Source organism: Dasypus novemcinctus, chromosome 7, assembly GCF_030445035.2.
Source record: "Dasypus novemcinctus isolate mDasNov1 chromosome 7, mDasNov1.1.hap2, whole genome shotgun sequence".
Lineage (NCBI taxonomy): Eukaryota > Metazoa > Chordata > Mammalia > Cingulata > Dasypodidae > Dasypus > Dasypus novemcinctus.
The window spans coordinates 125,354,136-125,380,343 of record NC_080679.1 but is presented as its reverse complement, the minus strand read 5'-3'; the positions used below and the strand labels follow the sequence as shown (position 1 = coordinate 125,380,343).

Below are 26,208 nucleotides of genomic sequence, written 5' to 3'. Positions count from 1 at the left end.
CATCTTCAAGAGATCTATTTACAGAGGGTCCATACCCATGTGAATGCTGATCAAGACCAAGAACCTGTCTAAATTGGCGCACATAATTAAATCCATCACACCTGTCTTGGCCCCAGGAGTGTTCAGGAAATGTGAACTCTGCCACCAAACAGGAGAAGCATCCAGAATCTTTACCCACCCACCGCCACCCCTACCCCACCCCCTACCACTGATATGTCCTGGATCTTGGCTCAAAAACCCAACTTCTCAGCCTCCCTTTCCTACCACCATGACCACCAGCCTCCAGGAGCTGCCTGTCCTTGGGCATGCTCATCAGCAGCCTCTCTGGGCCCATTCCTCTCCTCTGTAAGACATGGGAATTGGAATTGTTGTGGAGGCTTCTCAGCCTTGACATGGAAGTTTTAGTTGGAGTAAAAAGCTCTCCAGAGGATGCAGCTACCCCACAGATGCCACCCATCTACCATACTTCACCCTACCCACAACCCACCCACGGTATTGGGAGTCCAGTTTGTGACTCTTTATCACTTCTTTTTATTTCTTACTTCATATCTAGCAGGAAAAGCTCTCTGCAAATCATTCAAGCCCCAGGCTTGCTTCTAGATGCCTCTTTATGTGCTACCCCTTTTATTTTCTTAGTGATCCTCTACTACTCTGCCTAGCCTGGAGATTAAAATGAGGTCAATAAAAAGCACCCATCCCAGGATTTAGGACATGGTGGGAGCACAAATCACTAGATCCTTTTATCTTAGTTCATCTATACCTCATCCACCCCACTCCATTGCCATCCCCAAATGAACTGTGGATCTTCTTGTACTTCATTTTAGCATATTTCTAAACTCTGAAGTTTCCAGAACATGGGGGACACAGTGGCACTGTAGAAAGAACAGAGCTTGGAGTCAGAGAGTCCTGTCCCCATGCTGCACCACTGTGTCACCAGCTGTGTGGCCTGGGTGGTGTGTGAAGCTTTTAGCTCCTTGCCTGGTACACACTTGGCAACTTTGTTCTCCTTACCCCTATGCCCACCCACTAAACCCTGCAGTAACTGTCACCGCCAGATGATATGCTCTAATAGGCAGCCTTATTGTGCTTGGTGTAGTAACCCCACCTGCCATCAGAAAACTCCACTGAGGTGGATTTTAGGTCCAGTCAGGAGGCTGAATCAGCAAAAGGAGGAAAGGGAGAAGCATGTACTACCTGCATACCACAGCAGCGAGCACTGTCTCCAGAATTAGGAAGAAACATCCTTTTTTATTTTCCCAGAGCAGTGTCCTTGGCAAAATCTCCATGGCTGCTGCAGGCAGAATGCCCTTGAAGGAAACCAAAATTAAACATGAATTCTGCAGGAATTAAAGAACACTCTCCATGAATTGTTACTTATAGCTTCTTTTCCTGAGGGCTCTGTTAGGCCAGTTCAGTTTAAAATAAATTGTAATTATATAATAGATTATACAACCAAAATAGAATTATATATTTCCTTGTTGTCGATGTCCACTGGATGCAAGATTCTAGATCATGGTGGTTTGTTTTCCTCCTGAAACTGTAACAAAAGAAAAATGATAATTGCTTTTTAAAATCTTTATAAATCCACTAATGATATTTCAACTTTGCAGCCACTTTGTGAATAAATTACTTCCCATCACTTATTTGGTGTTTCCCCTTGTGTCTGCTGCACCTGAGAGTTACCTATTTGTTGTTAAGCCTTGCAATGTAGGTATTCAGTCTTTATTCCAAGTCATTTTTGTGTTACTGAAATGCCCATTTGGTTTTCTTTACTCTTTAATAAAATCAGAGGGAATTTTTTCAGTCTGCATGGGTTTCCATAAAATCTGAGTCAGCAGCAACTGAAGAAATGATCGAATCCATTACTTTCCAGAATTTCAGGTTTTATACATCAGTGAAATCTCCAAAAGAAATTGGGGAACTAGCTTATAGTTGTCAGAATTTTTCCTTCCCAAGTAATGACATTCTTAAAAAAGCTTACAAGAAACAACTACTGGCACTAGTATTTTAATTTTAAAAGAGCATGTTAACACACACATGGTAAAGTCAAAGGAACATGGTCTCAGATATTTAAAATTGGGTAAATTTTGTTTGCTGAAAAACTCACTGTTAGAATAAAATTGCACTCATTGGGACACAGAGACTAATGATTGCAGGCAGAAAGTTTATTGGGAAGTTCTCCCAACGGAAGGGGTCTGAAGAGAGACTGCAGTCACTCCCACCGACATGGTGGGGGTCTAATGAGATACTTCAGCTCGTCTTTGGCAGAGGCGGTTATGAATATACGAGGTTTTCTTATTTCTCCTCTTTTTTTTTTTATTAAATGTGACTCGTCATATGTGTTCTTCACACTTTTTTCACTTACTAATATCTCTTAAAAATGACTATCAGTTCATAGAGAACTTCCCCATTCTTTTTTAAAATAATTATTTTTTTTAGTTTCAGAGAAGCTTTGGGATTACGTAAATGTCACATAAAAAAATTGAGGGATTCCCATATGCCCCACTCCCTCCCCCACATGCATTTTCCCACATTAACAATATTACTAATTGGTGTGGTACATTTGTTACAATTAATGAATACATATTGAAGTATTGCTGCTAACCATGTACCGCAGTTTACAGTTTTCACTCTGTCCCACACATTTTTGTAAGTTGTGACAAAATATATAGTTGGCTGTATCTGTCACTGTAGTGTCATGCAGGACAATTCTAGAGTCCTGGAAATGCCCTCACATTATACCTATTGTTCCCTCTTCTATCTCTCAGAACCTCTGGTGGACCCTACCTTTATATCAGTGATAAAAGTTCCTGCATTGCTAGAATAACAAGTCTATAGGAAAATAACAATGAGTCTACTTTAGTCCACTATTCATTTCCCAACATGAGGTTTTGGGGATGGTGATCCAAATTGTCCTTCTATCTGAGAAGGGGCTTAGATCCCATTCCACATTCTTTTTACAGCTGTGAAAACTATGTTCCATATTTTTTTTCAACCAGTCTCATACTCAGTGAGCTGGTACATTTTTGCACAAAAACTAAAAGAAGGCAAAGAGACTGGAAGTAACCACCCCAGGGTCCACAGGATGGAGAAATAGAGTATGGATTAGAGTGCACTTGCTGGTGTTCTGCTGGGGAACTATTGTGATTAGTAAGGGAAGAAATTGTAATATTGACATGGAGAAAGTGTCCATGGTAGCTGCTGATGTTAGGGAGAGGGAAGAAGAGATATGATGTGGACACATTTTCAGGATTTGGAGTTGTCCTGGGTGGTGCTGCAGGGAGAGATGCTGGACATTGCGTGTCCTGCTATGGCTTACTGGGTGGAATGGGGAAGAGTGTAGACTACAATGTAGACCACTGTCCATGTGGTGCAGCAGTGCTCCGAAATGTATTCACTAGGTGCAGTGAATGTGCCACGATGATGAAAGAGGTTTTGATGTGGGAGCAGTGGGGTAGGGGGGGTGAGGGGTGTATGGGACCTCATATTTTTTGAATGTAACATTTAAAAGAAAACAAAGGGGGTAGAAGAAGAGACAACTCAAAGACATATAAGTCCTCACAAGGAGCCTTCAGTTATTCCGTTTGCCACCCCATCTGCTGCCTTACTTGCCTTCTGCTGCCTCTTAGGGATCTGCAAGGAGGTCAGTTTTCTTCTCTCCTTTGCTTCAGACAGCTCACTTCCCAGCATCCATTAATTATTCCTGGAAATTATTGAAACGTTTTTTCACTGATGTCCTTTCTCTTTGCTGTTGCAGGTTCTTTTTTTTTTTTTTTTATTCTTTTAATATCATTTGAAAGGCTTATAAGGAAGGAGTAGAAACAAAGAGTGAGTGTGTGGCCAACTTTTAAATAACAATACTTTTATTCTCCCTAGCTCAATTCCTTTAATGTCCTAATACCCAAGAATTTTTATATAAAGCTCTAAACTTGTAATACCAAATAATGCGTAAGGATGGGAGAGGGAGGGAAGGTTTGACATTGAATAGAATGATGAAGGGAGTATATAAAAGTGGGAAAAGCTATTATGAATGAAAACTGACTTACCAGTCCCCCCTCTCCAAGAAATAATGTAATTTTAGTCCTTACCAGGTAAAAAATCCTATGATTCTGTGTCCAAATTCTGGAAAATTGTCCTTTTTGGGTTCTACTGGGACCTCCCCAGTAGAAGGTCTTCCTTCTAGGGAAACTGTAGCTTCTCCCAGTGTAAAATAACATGCTTTGGGAAAATTATATAAAGACACCCAAACTAATAATGTGATCACTTACCTTTGGCTGCTTGTATGATTTCTCCACAGCTGTGACTCCTTCAATACAGTTATACTTCCTATAGATGCCCCTGCAATTGTGGATGGCCTGCCAGAAGAAGACAGATTGGAAATAGCCCAACGGTATTTTTTTTTCCTTTGGTCTCTCATGTGGTCTGTTTTCCAAAAATATTGTAGATGTCATGAGCACTTGACAGCCAAATAAGAAGATAAGGCCAACACCTAGCCATTCCATTAACTAGGTAAGATGGTAACTAAGTTCATGGTAGGATCAAAAGTTTCCTTATCTTTAGGTGCTCCAGGAGCTCAAAGGAGGGGAACTCAGAGGGCATAAATGGGTTTTGAAGGCTTCTGTGATCATGTGGACTTGGATTAATACTTGAAAGAGGGGTAGGATTTGGATAGCCATGAAAGCAAGACCCTTAAATTTGCTCTCACCAATCAGCATCCAATGGGCAGTGAAACTGTGTCCTTGAATCTCCTGCTTCATCCCCATTTCAACCTGGTAGCTACAGTCTCAGCATCAGATCTGAGAATCAAATCTAAACCCAGCAGAGTGTGTGTCCTTGGCCAGGAGCAGCTTCTCCACATGAGAACCTCTGTGCATGTCTCCCCAGTATCCAGTGTACCCTGCCTCCAGCTGGAACCCCTGTGCAGCCCCATGTGCCAGTCCCTCTAGGTCTCAAGCTCTGCTTTATCCCTTAAAAAATATGTTAGCAATTTATTTTACCATCACATCATTTCAGAGAAGTTCATATATTTTAGCCAAGACTTTTGTTCCCCTCTCTTTCTCTCACACCCCACCTCCATTTCTCAACATTTTCTCTTGGCTCCAACCTTCCACAAATACCCAGAATCCTTCTACACCAGGGCACTTTCCCCATTGCTACTGTGGGCTGCCCTATTGCACAACGGTGGCCTCCAGAGCTCTGTTGTTAGTGGGTTTCTGTTTTCCAGACAAGAATAAAATCCGTTTAAGTTTTCTGGTTTAATTAACCAACATGGCCTAGAGTTTTATAGATCTTCATCTTCCATTAAAATTTACATTAGAAGGACAGGGCAAGCGGTGACTGAGTAAGGCATTCAAGAGTCAGCTCATCCTACAGAGCCATTAGTAGTCACCCAGGGCTATCTAAAGCACCTCATGGGGGCCAGGAGACCAGAAGAGCATCCTGACACATCCATGAGTAATAGAAGGAGAAGACTGCCTCTCTGCATTGAGGATTCATGAGTTGATCATTCCACACTGTGGTAACCAGTGCCCATCCCACACTGGCAGCACAAGCTACCTCAGGAGGTATTCCATGACTGGAGTGGGAAGCTCCATTTCCCCAAAACAGAGTTGGAAGAGACAGTTGGGCACCAACTGCATCTACTGAATAGTAAATTTGGCTGGCTGAAGTATAATCCTAAGAACAGTTGAAGTTTGAGCCTGTCCAAGTTGTAAAGAGGCTTGTAGCCACCATTTTAACTCTGCCTCCGACAGGAGGGGAAGAGAGACTGATTGAAAATCTCAGTGACAGTTGAAAATCACAGTAACTGTCAGGACTGGCTTCTTCTAACCAGATCATATTGCAGCACTAGCCAAAGCCCCAGCCCTACCTCTGGCAGGGAAGAAGGTTCCAGCATTGCTGGGCAACTGCAGGTGTTTTTGGCCTGCAAGAACTAGTTTGTTGAGCACCTTTGATTCCATCTCCACCCCTCTACCCCCATGGGATAGGAAGGGCTGGTGTTTCTTCAGCCTCTCCAGGCAACCCCAGGTGCTTTCAGCCTCCACAGACTGTATACTCAGACACCTGTAGCTCCATCCCCAGCCTCATATATGATAGGAGGGGAACTGTTATTCCCTAACCTCTCCAAGCAGTTGCAGGCCCTGTGTGCCCCCATGAACTGGTTTGTTGAGTGAGTTCAATTCCATCTCCACCTTCACCTCCCACCCCTCTTAAGATAGGAAGGGTCTGGTGTTTCCTCAGCCTTTCAGGGCAAATGCAGGTGCTTTTGGCCTGCATGAACTCAACTATTGGGTGTCTGTGGTTCTACACCAGTTCCAATAGGGCAAGAAGGGAACAGTGATTCCCTAGCCTCTTGGAGTAATTGGAGGTGCTTTTGGCCCCCACAAACTGAATAGTCAGACACTTGTAGCTCCATCCCTGCCCCCAAGTAGGATAAGAGGGAGGCATGTTTCCTCAGCCTTTCCAGGCAATGACAGGCACTTTGGGCCAGCATGGACTGGACTGTTAGGTACCTTGTATCCAACCCCATCCCCCAATAGAGTAGGTGGGGGCTGGTATTTCCTCAGCCTCTCCATGCATGGCAGGAACTTTGGTTTTCATGGACTCAACTGTTGATGCCTGTGGATTCGCCCCCATCCCCTAATAGGATAGAAGGGGACTGGTGTATTCTCAGCTTCTCTGGGTGACAGCAGGCACTTTCATCCTACAGGGACTGAACTCTTGGGTACTTGTGAATCTACCATCCCCCCAGGGGCAGAAGGGACAGTACTCCCTCAGCCTCTCCAGGCAACTGCAGGCACATTTGGCTCACAGAGATTAGACTGTTGGGCACTCCAGAGGATCCATCCCTACCCTTGGCAGGGGATGAGGAGGGCCAGTCTATGTCATTCTACCTGGCAACTATAGTCATTTTGGCCCTTTGTGACATAGTTTGCTGCCCAAACTTGCAGCTCCATCCCTGGCTCAGGTAGTAGGGGAAGGAGCATGACGTTTCATCATTCTTTTCAGGCAACTACAGATGGTCTTGGTCTGTAAGACTTGGATTATTACATATGGCTGTAGCTCTGTCCCTATCGCTGGTAGAGGAGAAAGGGGGAAAGAAGCATCACTAGTTCCTTGGGAAATGTGGGTAGCTTCAGCCTCCACAGATTACAGTATCAATGAAATCCTCAGCTACTACAACACAACCTACAAAGGAGAAAGGGCAAGAAAGTACTAACCTAAAAAGAGAAATTGCTCACAGAAATAAATCCATTTAGTAAGCCAGATGTGGAGACACCAAGAAAAAATCACAATCCATACCAAGAAACAGGAAGATATGGCCCAGTCAAAAGAACAAGATAAGCCTCCAGGTGACACAAAGGAGTTGAAACAACTTATCATAAATGTTCAAACAAATATCCTTAATAAATTCCATTAGATGGCTAAAGAGATTAAGGATATTAAGAAGACACTGTGCGATCACAAAGAGGAATTTGAAAGCATACGTAGAAATATAGCAGATCTTATGGGAATGAATGGCACAATAAATAAATATATTGGAGGCATATAACAGTAGATTTGAGGAGGCAGAAGAAAGAATCAGTGAGCTAGAAGACATGGTCTCTGAAAGCAAACATACAAAAGAACAGATCAAGAAAAGAAAGGAAGAAGTTGAACAGGGTTTCTGAGACTAAATGACAGCAAGAGACATGCAAACATATGTGTCATGGGTGTCAGAAGGAGAAGATAAGGGAAAAGGAGCAGAAGGAATATTTGGAAGAATAATGTTAGAAAATTTCCCAACCCTATTGCAAGACAGATTGCCATGATGAAGAAACACAACATACTCCCATAGGAATAAATCTGTGCAGACCAACTCCAAAACATGTACTAAACAGAATGTCAAATGCCAAAGACAAAGGGAATTCTGAGAGGAGTAAGAGAAAAGCAATGCATAACATATAAGGGGGGAAGCGGACTTGGCCCAGTGGTTAGGGCATCTGTCTACACATGGGAGGTCCATGGTTCAAGCCCCGGTCCTCCTTGACCAGTGTTGAGCTGGCCCATGTGCAGTGCTGATGCATACAAGGAGTGCTGTGCCATGCAGGGGTGTCCCCTGTGTAGGGCAGCCCCACACAAAAGGAGTGTGCCCCATAAGGAGAGCTGCCCAGTGTGAAAGAAAATGCAGCCTGCCTAAGAATGGCACCACCACACGGAGAGCTGACACAACAAGATGACTCAACAAAAAGAAACACAGATTCCAGTGCCATTGACAACAACAGAAGTGGACAAAGAAGAAGATGCAGCAAATAGACACAGAAACAGACAACCGAAACAAAAAAACATATATGGAATACCCAATACGATTAAGTGTTGATTTCTCATTGGAAACCATGGAGGCAAGAAGGCAGTGGTATGATATATTTAAGATACTGCAAGAGAAAAACTTCCAGCCAAGAGTCTTATATCCAGCAAGATTGTCTTTCAAACATGATGGTGAATTTAGAATATTCACAGATATAAACAGAAACAGAGTTTGTAGCCAAGAGAACAGATTGCAGACAATACCAAAGGGTGTGCTATAGTCTGAAATGATAAGACAGGATAGAGAGACTTGGAAGAGAGGACAGTAATAAAGATTATAACAATAAAAGTAACAAAGTGTCAAAAGAATGGTGGAAATAAATATGACAGAAAAAATATGACAGAAAATTACAACTCATTGTTAAAAGAAATTTTAAAAGACCTAAATAATTGGAAGAACATTCCATGCTCACAGATTGGAAGACTAAATATCATTAAGGTGTCAGTGCTACTCAAATTGATATATAGATTAAATGCAATCCCAATTAAAATTTCACTGGCATTTAAAAAAAATTGAAAGCATGCTTATCAAATTTATTTGGAAGGGTAAGGTGTACTGAATAGCCAGAAACAGCTGAAAAAGGAAAAACCGAGTTGGAGGACTCTCACTTTCAGCTTTTAAATCATATTACATAGCTGCAGTGGTAAAAACAGCATGGTACTAGCATAAAGACAGACACACAGATCAATAGAACAAAATTGATGGCTCAGAAACAGACTCTCACATCTATGGTCAAGTGATTTTTGATAAGCCTGTCAAACCTACCGAGCTTTGGCAGAACAGTCCATTCCACAAATGGCCCCAAGGGAACTGAATATCCATAGCCAAAAGAAGGAAAAAAGGACGCCTATCTCACACCTTACCCCAAAATTAAGTCAAAATGGATCAAAAACCTAAGTATAAAAGTAAGAACCATAAAGCTTCTAGAAAAAAATAAAAGAAAATATGTTCACGACCTGGTGGTAGGTGGTGGATTGTTAAAGGAGATAAGAGAAAGACTGCGATGGACTCCTGATGTATAAGGTATATAGAAGTTTTAACTAACTTTACTGTAAAAGGGTGGAAATGTATAGAGTGGATGGTAACACATGATAGTTACAGCTGGTTTATAAATGGGAATATGGCTGAAAAGGGTATTCTAGGGATGTAAATGTCAAATGAAAGAATGCTAGAATATAATCTAAAGAATGACTTAACACAGTAAACCCAGAGGTGGATGAGAATTGTGGTTGATAGTACAGATGCAAGAGTGTCCTTTGTGAGCTAGAGCAGATGTACATCAATATCAAAGGGTGGTGTGAATGTGGAGAAGCATGAGAAAACAGAACTGGTGTGACCTATGATTGTGAATAACAGTAATAATATAATATTCATGCATCTATGCCGAAGATGTACTGTACTGATAGTGGTGGAGTATAGAAAATGTGTGACAGATGTACATTATGGACCTGCTAATAGTCTGAAGATATCTCATAATTGGTAACAAATGTTCTACCATAGTATAGTGTATTGATAGAGGGAGGTTATTTGGGAATTCTTTACATGTGCATGATTGTTTTTAAGTTTATATCTTGTATCATAAAAGTATATTTTAAAAATAATAATAGGGATGCCTGGAGGGAAAATTCACCAAATTTAAGATAAGGATTATAGGGAAGCAGATGTGGCTCAATCACTTGGGCTCCTGTCTACCATATTGGAGGTCCGGGGTTCGATGCCCTGGGCCTCCTGGTGAAGGAAAGCTGGCCGTGTGGTGAGCTGGCCCACGTGGAGTGCTGGCCTGCACATAGCCTGCCCCTTGCAGGTGTGCTGTCCCGCAAAGGAGTGCTGGCCCACATGGAGAGCTGGTGTGGCAAGATGATGGAACAAAAAAAGACACAGAGGATAGACAGTAAGAGACACAGCAGATCAGGGAGCTGAGGTGGCACAAGAGAATGATCGCCTCTCTCCCACTCTGGAAGGTCCCAGGATCAGTTGCCAGAAGTGCCTAATGAGAATACAAGCAGACACAGATGAACACACAGCGAATGGACACAGAAAGCAGACAGTGGGGAGGGAGGTGGGGAGAGGGATGAATAAATAAATCTTAAAAAAAAAAGATATAAGGGCTATAGTCTGTAGTAAGATTTTGACAATATTCTCTTGTAATTTGAAACAAATGTCTCACAACAATGCAAAGTTTGGTGGTGGACTGATGTATGGGACACCTGAATGATGTTAGGCATGTTTTCCTTTGTAAGTTTACAACTTTTACTATGCACTTATTGTTTATGTATGTTCATGTATAAATGATATAGTAATAATAATAATAGGCTGGGGGGGCGAATATACCAAATGTAAGATATTTGGTTAGTAGTAATATTTTGAGGATGCTCTTTAATCAATAGTTAAAAATGTTTCACAACAATGCAAGGTATTGGTGGTAGGGTGAGGTGAGGTATGTGAGCCCTGTATGACATTATTATGTATGCTTGTTTTATAAGTTTACAACTATTACTATACACTTATTGTTTATGTATGTTTATGTAAGAGTGATATACGTCAACAAATTTTTTTAAAAAGGTAGATGGAATCAATGTGGAAAGCCACAAGAATTGTGTAACTCTTAAATGATGGCATATTCCTTCTATTTTTCCTTTGGAAAGGTGAAACAGTTCCGGCTAAACATCTTATTACTTTTCAGTGAGCTTTGTGAACGGGATGTAAATATTATGTTGACTCCAGAAATGATCCAAGTGGAATTCCCTATGTTAGACCGCAAGGACAACAAGAAGAAGTAAGTGGACGTTTTAATGCCATAATCAGATGTTGCACTGGGTAAAATTTGTCCTGCATAAATTACGGTACTGTTATCATAGCTGAATCTAAATATCTCAGGCTTTAGTAAGAGACATGTTTCTAAGGCCTTCATTATTTTGATGTGGGCTTTATTTTGCATACATGCACTCCCTTAAATGTTGTTGGCAAGTGAACTTTAAAGACGGAATCCAGTTTTTCTATTTGCTTATCATTTGATTTCAGAGATGTGTCTGTTTCTTCTCAACAGCTGATTGCATTTTATTCAGTGTAAGGGCCCTGGGCTCTCTAGAGCCAGGTGAGACCTGGGGCCGAATCCCAGCACCACTGGTTATCACAGGTTATCACGTGTGAGGTCTTGAGCCAAATTGCTTATTGTCTCTGGGCCTCTTTCCTCACCTGAAAAAAAAATGCAGATAATAAAATCTGACTCCAGAGATGAAATTAGATTAGTGGTTGTGTAGGGCTGGGGAAGAATAGAGGGATTGAGAGGTAACTGCTAAAGGGTACTGGGTTTTTCTCTCTGAAGTAATGAAAAAGTTCTAAAACTTGATTGTGATGATGAATGCACAACTCTGTGATTATACTGAGAGCCACTGTCCACTTTGGATGGACTGTATGGTGCGTGCATATAGCTCAATAAAATTGCTTTACAAACTCCATTACCCAGACAGTACTTCAGCCTAATGGAATCAGAACCTCTAGTTGTTGAGACCCAGGTGCCAGGGTTTTGTATGTCTCCCCAGGTGATTCCAATGTGCAACCAAGGTATTCCCAGATGTTCTCCCGTGTGTCCAAAGCTCCCCCCACATCCCAACCTTACTCAGAGTTAGACTTCTAGGGCATGAAACAGAGCACTGAAAGTTTCCACTGGTGGAATTAGGTTTGAAATTGGAGGTATTTCCTTAAGGCTTCTGTTTGCTCTGTTGGCATGTTCAGCCCTCTACACTGGAGTTACGAATCTGCCACTTTGCTAAACGTTGGCTGAGAAGGGCAATTTTATTTTCAGAATACAGGAACACTTCAGCTAGTAAACCATCTCCCCTAGCCCTCATTTAGCTCTTTGAGTTCCCCTGAATGTGCCCCCCAGCACCTCTTGTTTAGTCCCTTTCAGCAAAGTAAGGAAGGTTCTAGTATCTTCTTCTTATTCTGTAAATGTTGAGTTCACTGTCACCTGGCCAGTGCAGAACAAATAAACCCATACTATAAACAACCCCCTCCGAAAAAAAATCTATCTCACAGGTCAAGTGAGGAGCATCTAGTATGTTGTTTGTCTTTCCAATGTACATCGTCACAGTCATAAACATATCCATTTTTTAAGAATCCTTTTGTGATGTAAATAACCACCCATAGTTCATTTGGTTTATAAGTTTTAAATTGTGGGTATAATCTTTTAAAACTATCTTTTTAAAAGAAAATACACTTTCTTTTATTTATTATCATTTGTATTTTAAAACTAAGAATATACAGAAAAATATGAAGAATAAAACAAAAACATTATCTAATCACCAAGGGGTGGTGACTTTACATTTTGATATATGGCCTCCCAAACCTTTCTGTATACATATGTATACACATATAAAGAGTTTTTAACAACAATTAAATCATGCTCTACGTATTTTGTTTTCTGTATTTTTATTAAACAATATATCATAAATATGCACTGATAAACATATTTCCTATTTCATTGGGTAGATGTGCCTTGATATATTTATCCAACGCCTATTGTTGGACACGTAGACTCTTTCCAATGTTTTGCTGCAGCCAACGTTCTTGTGCCAGAATCACCTGCAAAATATCAGAATGTTTCCTTAGGAGAAACTCCTAGAAACATAAATGCAATGTTTGTGGATGCATTTTAAGGTAATTTTGTTGCTAAATTACCATTCAGAAAGTCCTTCCACATACCTCCCACCAGCAGAGGTCAAGGGCACCTGTCTCCAAATACCCTGCACAACAGGACACTGTCCTTTTCTTTGTTCGCTTCGTTTTTACCAAGATGATCTTTTTAAAGGCCATCCCCTTGTCTTCATTTTCGTTTCTTCACTTACTAGTGATATTAAAATATTCTCTGCTTATCAACTGTTTTTTCATCTTTTGTGAGGGGACTGTTCATCTTTTTGCCTATTTAACATTATCTTTCATTTACTTGTGAGTCTCTCATATATTAAAGGTCTCTACCCTTTCTAGGTATGTTGCAAAGTTCTTTTCTCAGCTTATCTTCTAACTTAGTTTAAGGTGTTTTGGGTCCTATCTTTTCTGAAAGGAATGCCCACATGTCTTAGGAGTGTGGGAGTCTTTGGTTTGTTTGTGATCATTTCAAGGCCTGCAGCAACCCACAGGTCTCCAAAAGGAAGTTGCAAGTTTTTAGTAAGAGAGTTTAAGGATGAAAATTTTAAATGGAAATTCAGTGAGTGCCTGCTTTGATCAGTTAATGACCACTATAAAATATCCTGTGACACTCAACTCCCAGATGCCCTTTGCATTCTGTTTCAAGTAAATAGTTGGCTAAGAGTGTCATATATATATTTTATTTCAAAAATTACCCCAGGACATAGAATGGTTTGCCCAATGATCAGGCTAATATCCAATACCGATATACTCTTTTGTACTTTAAGATGATTTTTTACTCTTTATGCTACTGAGTTAATGTGCAATGCCATTTGATTATCAAAGTATTATTAAGTGAAATAGAATTTCTTACTTTATACATTTGCCCAAAGTGGTATGTCATTCTTTTTCTTTTTTTAAAAATGAATTTTAGCTACTTAAGAAGAAAAAAAAATAGCTAGCAAATGATAAACTCTGAAAATTTTCTAAACACTAGTTAACTTCCAGTTTACTTAAAAAATAGGTAGCAAACAATAAACTAACATATTCTGTACATCAGATTAACTTCCAGTTTTTCAAAGTAGGCATGCATTGCATACATTTGAAATCAATGTATCCTTGGTATTTTGAATTCACCTGTTTTGCAGATAAAGCTCACATACATTTTCCCCACATGTCAAAGTTGTCAACATAATTCTCATTTGATTGGCTGTGTAGTATTCTAATGGGCTGATATCCCATAGACCATTTTCAAAACTCCTTTGGTTTGGAAATTCTCTTCAGCTCAAGATGAGCCTTATATCCCATGTTCATTTTTGTCTTCTCTGTCCTTACATGTTCACCTTCCTCACCTCCATCAGCCTCAGCCAGAAGCCAACAGAAGCCCTTCCTTTAGTCAGGTACATGCACCAGAGCTGAACAGACAGGGACAGTCACAAGGAACACACAGCACACGTCGCCTTCCATCTCCCCATGAAGACTGCTGTCCATTTGGTTTCTGGCAAATATTTATTTTCATGGATGCAAAGAATCACCTGCTCTCTCCTGATGACTGTAATGAACTTGAGAGAGTGTTTGTTATCTCCACGGAGCTCCCACCCCTCTCAGGAAATGGAGGCTCTGAACATTTAGGGAACTTGGGGAGGCTAAGACCTCGGTGCAGGGAGGTTGATGCCAGATTCATATCACTCACAAGCTGAGACTTTAACTGGTAGCTAAATGATCACAAAATACCATGTAAAGCCTTGTTTTTAAAACGTTCCACCAAATATGACTGGGATGTCACTGTCAGTGCTGGGTGGCTTGCGTGACTTACTGTCCTCACATGTCCTTTTCATTTTTTTCCTATTTAGAGAAGTGAAAGACCAAGCACAGCAACCAGAGAAGGCTGGAGAAAAGGTGCCTGAGGAGATGAAGAATCTGCGGTTAAAAGCCCTCAACCCATACCTGATTCTAGAATAACCATCACCCATAGCTCGGTTCCCCTTGTTCACTTTCTGTGGGACCCCATGTTCCTTTGTGTCCATTTGGGAATTAAAATTCCTAGAGAAAAAAAATTGAACCGTGAGTGATGTAGTTTTCCAGTTATAACTTCTTCTTTTGAAAAAATAAAGGTCGTATGGATGGTAATAGTATTTGAAGTTTCTATGCACAAGATTTAGTGCTGGGATCAAGTTTTTGTGAGGTGTGAGCTGCCCTAACTAGTGACTGAAGCCAGATGCTGACAGCTGTCCCCTGAGAGTCATGGCAGGTGCAGTGCCCAGGGTCCAGGGGTAGGTGGGTGGGGGAAGGAAGGCGCCCTCCCCACTCTGTGGGGAACTGGGCCCCTCAGCTCCCTGAGCATTAGCTGGCTTGGGTGGCATCCACTCCCAGAAAGGACAGAGTTGGCATGGACATAGTAGCCATTCCTGTGGCAGACACCGGTGAGGGGTACTGGAAGTGGGGGACATGGTGAGGCAGCTGGAGCTTTTAGGCTGATTTGGGAGTGTCAGAAATCACTGGGCTGCTGCGACAAATACCACACAACAGCTTCACTCTATCAAAGGCATTTGTTGACTAGTTTTAGAGCCTAGATGTCCAACATCAAAATACAAGTTTCCCTGATTCAATTATGCACCACGTACAGGTGGGCCTTGTTTTCTTGCATTTTGGAGATAACTGTGTTTTGTTTTGTTTTGTTTTTCACAAACTGATGGTTTTTGGCCTTGATGAAGTCTATAGGTGCCATTTTTGCAACAGCATCTGCTCATCCCTCATCTCATTTCAATTAATGCAGTCACATTGTTTTATGTATGTAATGCTGTTGCACACTTAATAGCCTACAGTATAGTGTGAACGTAACTCTTATAGGCCCTAAGAAACCAAAAAAATTCATGTGACTGGCTTTTTTGTGGTACTTACTTTATTGCAGTGGTCTGGATCCCACCTGCAGTAGGCGGTAGGAAAGGCCCTTGGGGGGGAGGTGGGAGGGAGAAGGGGGCGGGGAGCTCCAGACCCTGAGATGCAGACCCCAGTGGCCCCTGCTCAGCTCCAGGAATGCCAGATCAGCCCTGGATGCCCAGCTGACTCTGAATTTCAGATAAACAAGAAATAAATTTTAGCTTGTCCTTTGCCAATATTTAAGACATATTGCACAATAGATCACTTATTTACCTGAAATTCTAATTTGCCTGGGTGTCCTATATAGTTTTTCTACTGATCAGTGGTGGGAGGAAGGGCGCCAGTGGGGAAGGGAGGAAGGAAATGAGCAGCAAGGAGGGTTGTAGGGTTTGAGGCTCACAGCAGGCTGCCCTGGGCGTGCCAGGCCCTGGGCAGGGCCCAGGATGGGCCTGCACACTTCACCCCTCCCCAGAAAGAGGCCTTCTGGTGTCTGCTGGGGTGGAGGAGCCGAGGGTCCAGGGACCTAATGGACCAAGCACCCAGCTGCTGTTCTCTGAAAACATCACCTTGTTTGTGCCCATGAAAGACAACCTAGTCAAGGACTGAGTGTGGGAGTGATACTGAGACCCATTCAGTGGGACATGGGACTCCTTTGGTGGGGCAGACTGACTCAAGACATCCCAATTGCCTTGCTGAACTGGGAGAAAGAAGGTGGACTAGGAGTAGAAAGGACAACCAACCAGACCAGTTCTGAGCCTGAGGCGTGCACTTTTCTTTGAGGACGAGAATCAGATGTGCAATTCTATTAGGATTTAGAGGCTACTGATCCTAATGTAGCTTCCTATTGGCTCTCACCCAAATCCCCAAAAGTGTCCTCATCAGAATCCCACTGAGGCCTGTGCCCTGAGTTCGATTTCAAGGCTCACCGGGCTGCCCTGAGCTGCTCAGAACTGAGATCCTGGCAGAACCATCGCTGCCTTCCTAAGGGGCACTCTGCTCTGGGGACATGGGGAAATGTTTCCTGAGAGTGCAGTGGCACTTTCCTATTTCAGGAATTCAGTGGGAGCCCAGAGAGGTTCCCCAGGGAAACTGTAGAGCCTGGCAGGAAAGCAGCCCCTAACCTCCCTCTAGCTGCTCCAGACCAGGGACCTGAGCCCAGGCCCAGGTTAGGTCGTGAGCGCCCTCTCCCGGCTGCCCCGCAGGAGAGGTTCTGTCCAGGGGCACAGGGCCTTCCCCTCACTCTGACTTTTACTCAGAAATACAGGGCTCTGGCATCAGATTTCAGGTTGTGCATTAGCAGATGCAGAAAGTCCCTAGAGGAGTTCAGGCAGCTCTTCACTGTCTTCCCAGGACTTCTGTCATTTTCACTGTGGATGACAGCCAGCCAGTCCTTGCCTGGAGCCTGGTAGACCTAGTGCTCATAGCAGGTACTGAAGCAGAAGGGAGAGCCTGCACAGGAGGGGCTCAGAGACCCCCATGGCTGTTCCAAGTCCAACATCAGCTTCAATGATAATGGGCTTAAAATTTATCACCCATCATCCTACATCATTCTTGTAAAAGCAGTTTTATTGAGATATTTTCACATACCATGAATCTATCCAAAGTGTGCTATCAGTGGCTTTTATTATAATCCCAGTGCTGTGCATTCATCACTACAAAAATTTTTACAAGAATTTCATTACTCCGAAAAGAAAAACTCAGTACCCCTTTCCTTAGCAGTCACCTCTCAATCCTTCAAGCCTCCCCCAGCCCTACATATCCAGTAACCTAATTTCATCTTTATTAATTGATTTGTATTTACACATTATATAAATGGAATCATACAGTACATAGTACTTTGTATCTGGTTTCTTTCATTTAGCATAATATGGTTTTTTTTGGCCTGATAGTAACATCTTATAGGATTAACATACATTTATTGAGTCAAAGAAAAACAGCCTTATATATGTGATACTACTCGCATTTGTATTTCACTTGAGGTTTTACTATGCTGTACAGTCCCATGTCACATGTTTTAGCTTTCCTTCTGACCTTAGACTTTCCCTTTCAACCATGGTCATACCCACATAATAGCACTACCAGTTACATACTGTGTTGTCCTTTCACCTTTTCTGTTTACTTCTATTTACTTCCAAAAAGTAACAGTCTTTTACCAGTTCTATACAGCTTACCCTCAGCTTTCCATTCTCTAACCTCATACTATTTTCTGATGACCCATATTCTAGTTTTTGGCCCATGAGTTTACACACTAGATTTACTTCATAAGAGCATAATCATACAGTATTTGTCCTTTTGTGTCTGGCTTGCTTCACTCAACAGAATGTCCTCCAGGTTCATCCATGGTGTCATATGTTAGACGACTTCATTTCTTCTTACCACTGCATAATATTCCATCATGTGTATGCACTGTGGTTTGTAGGTTGATAGGCAGTTATATTAAATGACAGATAACATAAATACCAGTAGTGTACGTAATTGTGGTTTTAATTCCCATTTATCTGGTAATCTGGAGCATCTTTTACTACGCCTACTACACATCTGTGTATTTTGGTTGTTATTAATAAAATGTTGTTCCAGCCCAGCTTCTGAAGGGCAGGGTCGGTCAGAGAGCAAGATCAAAGGATGCACTTGGCGCAGTGCCGGGCGTGGGCTACATTGGGACTGATGGACAGGAGAGATTCTCTGGTGGTGGTGGTCCAGAGAATGAAGGGAGTGCTCTGCCAAGATTCGGGGAAAATAGAGGACCTCAAAACAAAGTCATTTCATAACAGAGTTTCTGCTAAGGTCACCTGAAGCACATAAATGGGGTCTGGGGAAAATGACATTCTAAGACAGCAGCTGTACAGTATGCCCCTGCGGGGGATCTGTTCCATTTTGACTTCTGTCCTGGGGCATGCGGGGGCTGAGTTTCCCCTGAGGAGGAGGAGCCAGGCCCTGGGACCCAGGACTCCCTCAAATGTCTATTCACGTGGGTTGCCTACACTGGTGAATATTTATTAGTCCTTTAGTCTCAACATGTGGACTTTGGCAGTTATATGACTAGTGGATATTATTTTCCAGTCATGGGTTTCTTAATTTCTTTTTTCTTTTTTTTCAAATTCTACTCAATTTGTTCATTTTTAAAAAAAGATTACATTAAAAAAATATGAGGTCCCCATTCACCCCCACTGCCCCCAACCCACCAATCCCCCCACAGTAACACTCTCCCCCATCATCATGACACATCCATTGCATCTGGTGAGTACATCTCTGGGCATCGCTGCACCCCATGGCCTGTGGTCCACATCATAGCCCACACTCTCCCACATTCCATCCAGTGGGCCATGGGAGGACATACAATGTCTGGCAATTGTCCCTGCAGCACCACCCAGGACAACTCCAAGTCCCGAAAATGCTTCCACATCTCATCTCTTCCTCCCATTCCCCACCCCCAGCAGCCACCATGGCCACATTTTCTCGACTATTAACCACAATAGTTCATGAATAGAATATCATTAAGTCCACTCTAATACTTACTGTATTCCTCCTTCCTGTGGCCCTTGGCATGGTTGTGTCCATTCCACATGTATGTCAAGAGGGGACTTAGATTCCCCATGGATACTGGATGCAATCCTGCTGCTTTCAGTTGTAGGCACTCTAGGCTCCATGGTGTGGTGGTTGACATTCTTCACCTCCATGTTAGCTGAGTGGGGTTAGTCCTATTAATCAGAGTGTAGGAGCTGAAGTCTGTTGAGTTTCAGGGCCTGGCTATCATATTGTCAGTCCAGAGATTCAAATCTCCTAGATACATTTTAAACCCCAGCACAAACTACAATTCCAGTAAAGTAGCATGAAAGGCTTGTGAAAAGAGATCATATCTGAGTCCAGCTCCATCATGCAGAAACACAGCTCCAAAGAAGGGCCAACTGACATGGCAGTGAACCCCATCTGCCATGACCATAGAACCTGTGGGTCTCTTTAGCCCTCAAAAGGACCAATACCTGGGGTTGTATCTACTTTATCTGTCTCTGAGACTCTGCTCAGGTGTGCATAAGGACAATCCTTCTGATAACCTCCAGACTTTTTTTCAGAGACTCATAGCCATATAAACTCATTTGTCCTTTCCATTTCCCCCTTACTTTAGGTCAAACAACATTTTTAACTCCTGTTATTATATGTAGACATGGATATTCTGCTGGTCCGCATTGGACCTTTACTTCAAGGTCATTTTCTATTTACGTCATCAGCTGGTACTTGGTAGTGATCCCTCGGTGCCAGGGAGGCTCATCCCCGGGTGTCATGTCCCACACTGGGGGGAAGGCAGTGCATTTGCATGCTGAGTTTGGCTTCGAGACTGGCCACATTTGAGTAACACGGAAGCTGTCAGGAGGGAACTCTTAGGCACAGTGCTACTCTAGACCTTGTTCTTATTTCAGGTGTATAGGCTTACAAGCATAGTCATTAGTATCAGGGGCTTACTGTTGGACCCTCATTCCTTCCTGGTCCTTACCGTTGCATCTGGGGGACTGCCGCTGCTCCCCTAGGGACCATGACAGAGCCCCCTCCCCCCCGCCAGGAACCCAGTACCCCCCCAGCTGTTCTTTTTAATTGTTTCCACTATGAGTACATCCAACATTTCCATGTACCCTGGACACATGCCCTGTATAACTCTCTGTCAACTGTATATCGCCTGTCAATAACATCCCATACCAGTATTCCTCTGCTGCCATTGTTGAGCCACTCCGTGATCCAAAACTTCCTGAAAAGTGAAGTCCAATATAATGTCAGGTTCCTTTACTAGTAAAATGGAATATGGCGATGAGTTTAAAGGTTAGATATAGAATACATATTGATTTGGAAAAATTCTACATCCTATCTTTTATTCTTTTTTCCTAATTATTGAGCTTCTCGTCACAAGAGCCTTAGATCACAGTAATTCATATATACAATATACAGTACACCCACATGTCCATTATAAAACCTTTTCCCTTCCACAGTGATAATCTTTTAACTTATTCATATCATATTTACTGAAACTGATGTACAGATATTGAGACAATAGCTTTCAAACAAGGTAACACTTGTGTTTACATTGTGGTTTATACTTTAGGCTATACAGTTTTCTAAATTTTTTAGTTATCCTATCTTTTACATTAAGGTTTACATTATTAGTCTGTCGTCCCCTATATGTTTTTGGTGTAATATTACATGTTTTATATCCATCCTTGTGTACTCTTGTAAAACACTTACTTTGCCCTCACATTTACTTTGGTTCCATCTATTCAATATCTATTTCCCCCCTCCCCTTGGGCCCCACAGTGACAGTCAATCTTCATTTCTTGAGGAGCCATGTTCAGAGATAGTTGCAACAGTGTTGAGGGCTTGACTTGCTCAACTGCCCTAATGCCCTGGGAGCCACCATTTTTCTTGAGAGATACAGTTCCCTCTATTTGATGGCATTAGTCCTTCCCAGGATGTGGGTCTACCTTCACTCTCATTATGTGGGTCTCTACCCAATGGTATACCCCACTCTGGCAAAATGATCATTCATATATTCCCTAGGAGTCTGTCCTGCATCAGATTATCCCCTTCAAGTATCTTAAACAGGTAACTTTCCTAATTATGTTTTGAAAAGGTTTTCTCAGCATTATACTCTCAACCAACACCTGACAATCTCATATGTTTGTATGTTGCCCCACCTTCCCCCCAATTTCTTGGGCAATATTATCCATCCGCCCATCCCTAGCCCCCCCTCAAATGCACAAAGCCCCACGCAAAGGTAACCCTATGCCCCCATTTTATCTCTTCCTTATGCACATACTTACCTCCAGCTCATCATAGATTTCACCCATGTAGATGTCAGCTTACATCCTTCCTGTACCCCCCGATTTCCTGTAAGCCTATCTTCCAGTCTCTAACTCTCTGAGGCAGCTTGCTTATTTCATATCATTGAGGTCATGTAGTATTTGTCCTTCAATACCTGGGTTGCTTCACTCAACATAAGGTTCTCAAGATTCATCCATGTTATCACGTGTGTTTGTAGTGTGTTTGTTCTTAGAGCCGAGTAGTATTCCATTGTATGTATATACCACATTTTATTGATCCACTCATCTGTTGATGGGCATTTGGGTTGATTCCAACTTTTGGTGATAGTGAACAATGCTGCTATGAACATTGGTGTGCATATATTGGTTTGTGTCCTTGTTTTCAGTTCTGCTGGGTAAATACCCAGCAGTGGTAGTGATGGGTCATATGGCAAATCTATGTTTAGTTTTTTGAGAAACCACCAAACTGTCCTCCAGAATGGTTGGATCCTTCTGCATTCCCACCAGCAGTGGATGAGTGTTCCCATTTCTTCACATCCTCTCCAGCATTTGTATTCTTCTGTTTTTTTCATAGCTGCCAATCTTATGGGAGTAAGGTGGTATCTCATTGTAGTTTTGATTTGCATTTCCCTGATAGCTAAAGATTTGGAGCATTTTTTCATGTGCTTTTTAGCCATTTGTATTTCTTCTTTAGAGAAGTGTCTGTTTAAATCTTTTTCCCATTTTTTAAATGTGTTTTGTATCTTTTTATTTTCAAGATATAGTAATTCTTTATATATGCAAATTATGTCTCTTATCGGATATATGGTTGCCAAATATTTTCTCCCATTGTGTAGGTTCCCTTTTTACATTCTTATTTTTTTTCCTCTTTTTTATTGATTTTGTAAAAATATTACATTAAAAAAAATATGAGGTCCCATTCAACCCCACCACCCCCACCCCACCACTCACCCCCCCAGCAACACTCACTCCCATTATCATGAACATCCATTGCATTTGGTAAGTAAATCTCTGGGCATCTCTGCATCTCATGGTCAATGGTCCATATCATGGCCCATACTCTCCCACGTTCCATCCAGTGGGCCCTGGGAGGATTTACAATGTCCAGTGATTGCCCCTGAAGCACCATCCAGGGCAACTCCAAGTCCCAAAAACGCCTCCACATCTCATCTCTTCCTGCCATTCCCCATACCCATCAGCCACCATGTCCACTTTTCCCACTCCAATTCCACCTTTTCTCTGTGGACCTTGGATTGGTTGTGTCCGTTGCACCTCTTTGTCAAGAGGAGGCTCAGATTCCACATGGATACTGGATGCAATCCTCCTGCTTTCAGTTGTAGGCACTCTAGGCTCCATTGTGTGGTGGTTGTCCTTCTTCAACTCCATCTTAGCTGAGTGAGGTGAGTCCAATAAATCATCTTGTAGGAGCTGGAGTCTGTTGAGGTTCAGGGCCTGGCTATCTATTGTCAGTCCAGAGATTCAAATCCCCTAAATATATCTTAAACCCCAACACCAACTACAATTCTAGTAAAGTAGCATGAAAGTCTTATGAAAAGAGATCCCATCTGAGTCCAGTTTCATCATGCAAAAACACCAGCTCCAAAGAAGGGCCATCTGACATGGCAGTGAACCCCATCTGCCATGACCATAGAACCCGTGTGTCTCTTTAGCCCTCAAAGGAACCAATACCTGGGGATTGTATCTACTTTATCTGTCTTTTAGACTCTGCTCAGTTGTGCATAAGGGCAATCCTTCTGACAGCCTCCAGACTCTTTTTTAGAGACTCGTAGCCATATAAACTCATTTCTCCTTTCCATTTCTCCCTACATTAGGTCAAACAAAATTGAAAAGTCACGTTATTATATGTAGACAGGGATATTCTGCTGATCCGCACCAAACCTTCAACTCAAGGTCATTTTCCAGTTGCATCATTAGTTGGTAGTTGATAGTGATCCCTTGGTGCCAGGGAGGCTCATCCCCGGGTGTCATGTCCCACGCTGGGGGGAAGGCATTGCATTTACTTGCTGAGTTTGGCTTCGAGACTGGCCACATTTGAGTAACATGAAGGCTGTCAGGAGGAAATTCCTAGGCCCAATGCTGCTCTAGGCCTTGTTCTTATTTCAGGCATATGGGCTCACAAGCATAGTCATTAGTATCAGGGGTTCACTGTTGGACCCTCATTCCTTCCCGGTCCTTGCCGCTGCACCTGGGGGACTGCCGCTGCTCCCCTAGGGACAATGACAGAGCACTCCCGGCTAGAAATCCAGTACCCCCCCAGCTGTAGTTTTTAATTGTTGCCACTATGAGTATATCCAAACATTGCCATGCACCCTGGACATATGCCCTGTATAGCTCCCTGTCAGCCATATATCACCTGTCAATATAATCCCATACCAGTATTCCTCTGCTGCCATTGTTGAGCCTCTCTGTGATCCAGAACTTCCTGAAAATTGAAGCCCAATATAATGTCAGGATCCCTTACAAGGAAAATGGCATATAGCAATGGGTTTAAAGGTTAGATATAGAATACGTGTTGACTTGGAAAAATTCTACACCCTATCTTTTTCTTTTTTTTTTTCCCTAATTATTGAACTTCTCTTCACAACAGCCCTAGACCACAGCAATTCATATATACAATATAAAGCACTCCCACACATCCACCATAAAACCTTTTCCCTTCCACAGCGATACTCTTACAACCTATTCACATCATATTTACTTAAAGTGATGTACAGAGTCTGAGACAATAGCTTTCAAACAAGGTGACATCTGGGCTTACATTGTGGTGCATACTTTAGGACACACAGTTTTCTAAATTTTTAGTTATCCTATGTTTTACATTATGGTTTACATTATCAGTCTGTCATCCCCTATATGTTTATGGTGTAATATTACATGTTTTATATCCATCCTTGTGTATTCTCTTGAAACTCCTCTCTTATGCCACATTTACCTTGGTTCCACAGATTTAACATCCATTTTCCCATCCCCTTGGTGCCCACAGTGACAGCCAACCTCCGTTTCCCGAGGAGCCACGTCCAGAGATACTTGCAACAGTGTTCAGGGCCTAACTTGCTCAACTGCCCCAATTCCCTGGGAGCCACCCTTTCTCTCGAGAGATACAGTTCCCTCTATTTGATGGCATTAGTCCTTCCCAGGATGTGGGTCCACCCCCACTCTCACTACTTGGGTCTCTACCCAATGGTGCCACCCACTCTGGCAAAATGAGCATTCAGACATTCCCCAGGAGTCCGTCCCACATTGGACCATCCCCTCCAAGCATTCTAAACAGGTAACCCTCTTAATTATATTTTGATATGATTTTCTCGGCATTTTACTCTTCACCAACACCTGACACTCTCCTATGTTCGTATGCTACCCCTCCCTCCCCCTACTTTTGGGCAATATTACCCATCCGCCCATCCCCAGCCACCCTCAAACCCACAAAGCCCCTCCCAAAGGCAACCCCTTGCCCCCATTATCTCTTCTTTGTGTTCATACTTACCACCAGCTCGTCATAAATTCCACCCCTGCAGACGTTGGCTCACTTCCTTCCTCCACCCCCCGATTTCCTGTAAGCCTATCGTTCAGTCTCTTGCTCTCTGAGGCAGCTTGCTTATTTCATATCATTGAGGTCATGTAGTATTTGTCCTTCAATGTCTGGGTTGCTTCACTAAATATAAGGTTCTCAAGATTCATTCATGTTATCACGTGTGTTTGTAGTGTATTTGTTCTTATAGCCGAGTAGTATTCCATTGTGTGTATATACCACATTTTATTGATCCACTCATCTGTTGATGGGCATTTGGGTTGATTCCAACTTTTGGCAATAGTGAACAATGCTGCTATGAACATTGGTGTACATATATCGGTTTGCGTCCTAGTTTTCAGTTCTGCTGGGTATATACCCAGCAGTGGTATTGCTGGGTCATATGGCATATGTATGGCTAGTTTTTTGAGAAACCGCCATAATGTCCTCCAGAATGGTTGGATCCTTCTGCATTCCCACCAGCAGTGGATGAGTGTTCCCCTTTCTTCACATCCTCTCCAGCATTTGTATTCTTCTGTTTTTTTTTTTTTTTTTTTTTTTTTTTTTTTTTTTAATTTTTTTTATTTTTTATTGACTTTGTAATAATATTACATTAAAAATATATATGTGAGGTCCCATTCAACCCCACCCCCCCACCCCCCCTCTCCGCCCCCCCAACAACACTCGTTCCCATCATCATGACACATCCATTGGATTTGGTAAGTACATCTTTGGGCACCTCTGCACCTCATATACATTGGTTCACATCATGGCCCATACTCTCCTCTATTCCATCATGTAGGCCCTGTGAGGATTTACAATGTCCGGTGATTACCTCTGAAGCACCATCCAGGGCAGCTCCATGTCCCGAAGACGCCTCCACCTCTCATCTCTTCCTGCCTTTCCCCATACCCTTTGTCCATTATGTCCACTTTTCCCAATCCAATGCCACCTCTTCTATGTGGACACTGGATTGGTTGTGTCCATTGCACCTTTATGTCAAGAGGAGGCTCAGATTCCAC

General features: G+C 42.4%; 1 protein-coding gene across 12 annotated transcripts in view; it reads left to right on the top strand.

Annotated features, from left to right (window-relative positions):
* LOC101430044 (cilia- and flagella-associated protein 221-like) overlaps positions 1 to 15,100 on the top strand; it is a 95,970-nt gene extending 80,870 nt beyond the window's left edge. For 10 of the 12 annotated variants that reach the window (XM_071216492.1, XM_058301135.2, XM_058301137.2 and 7 more), the window contains 3 exons: positions 4,298 to 4,390; positions 11,031 to 11,123; positions 14,827 to 15,100. In XM_071216492.1, the coding sequence (XP_071072593.1) occupies positions 4,298 to 4,390; positions 11,031 to 11,123; positions 14,827 to 14,935 (295 nt within the window). In that variant the 3' untranslated portion in view covers positions 14,936 to 15,100. Of the gene's footprint in view, positions 1 to 4,297; positions 4,391 to 11,030; positions 11,124 to 14,826 lie in introns of those variants that run through there. The other 2 variants (XR_009186637.2, XR_009186638.2) reach the window with 2 other exon arrangements.
* Positions 15,101 to 26,208: the final 11,108 nt, after the last annotated feature.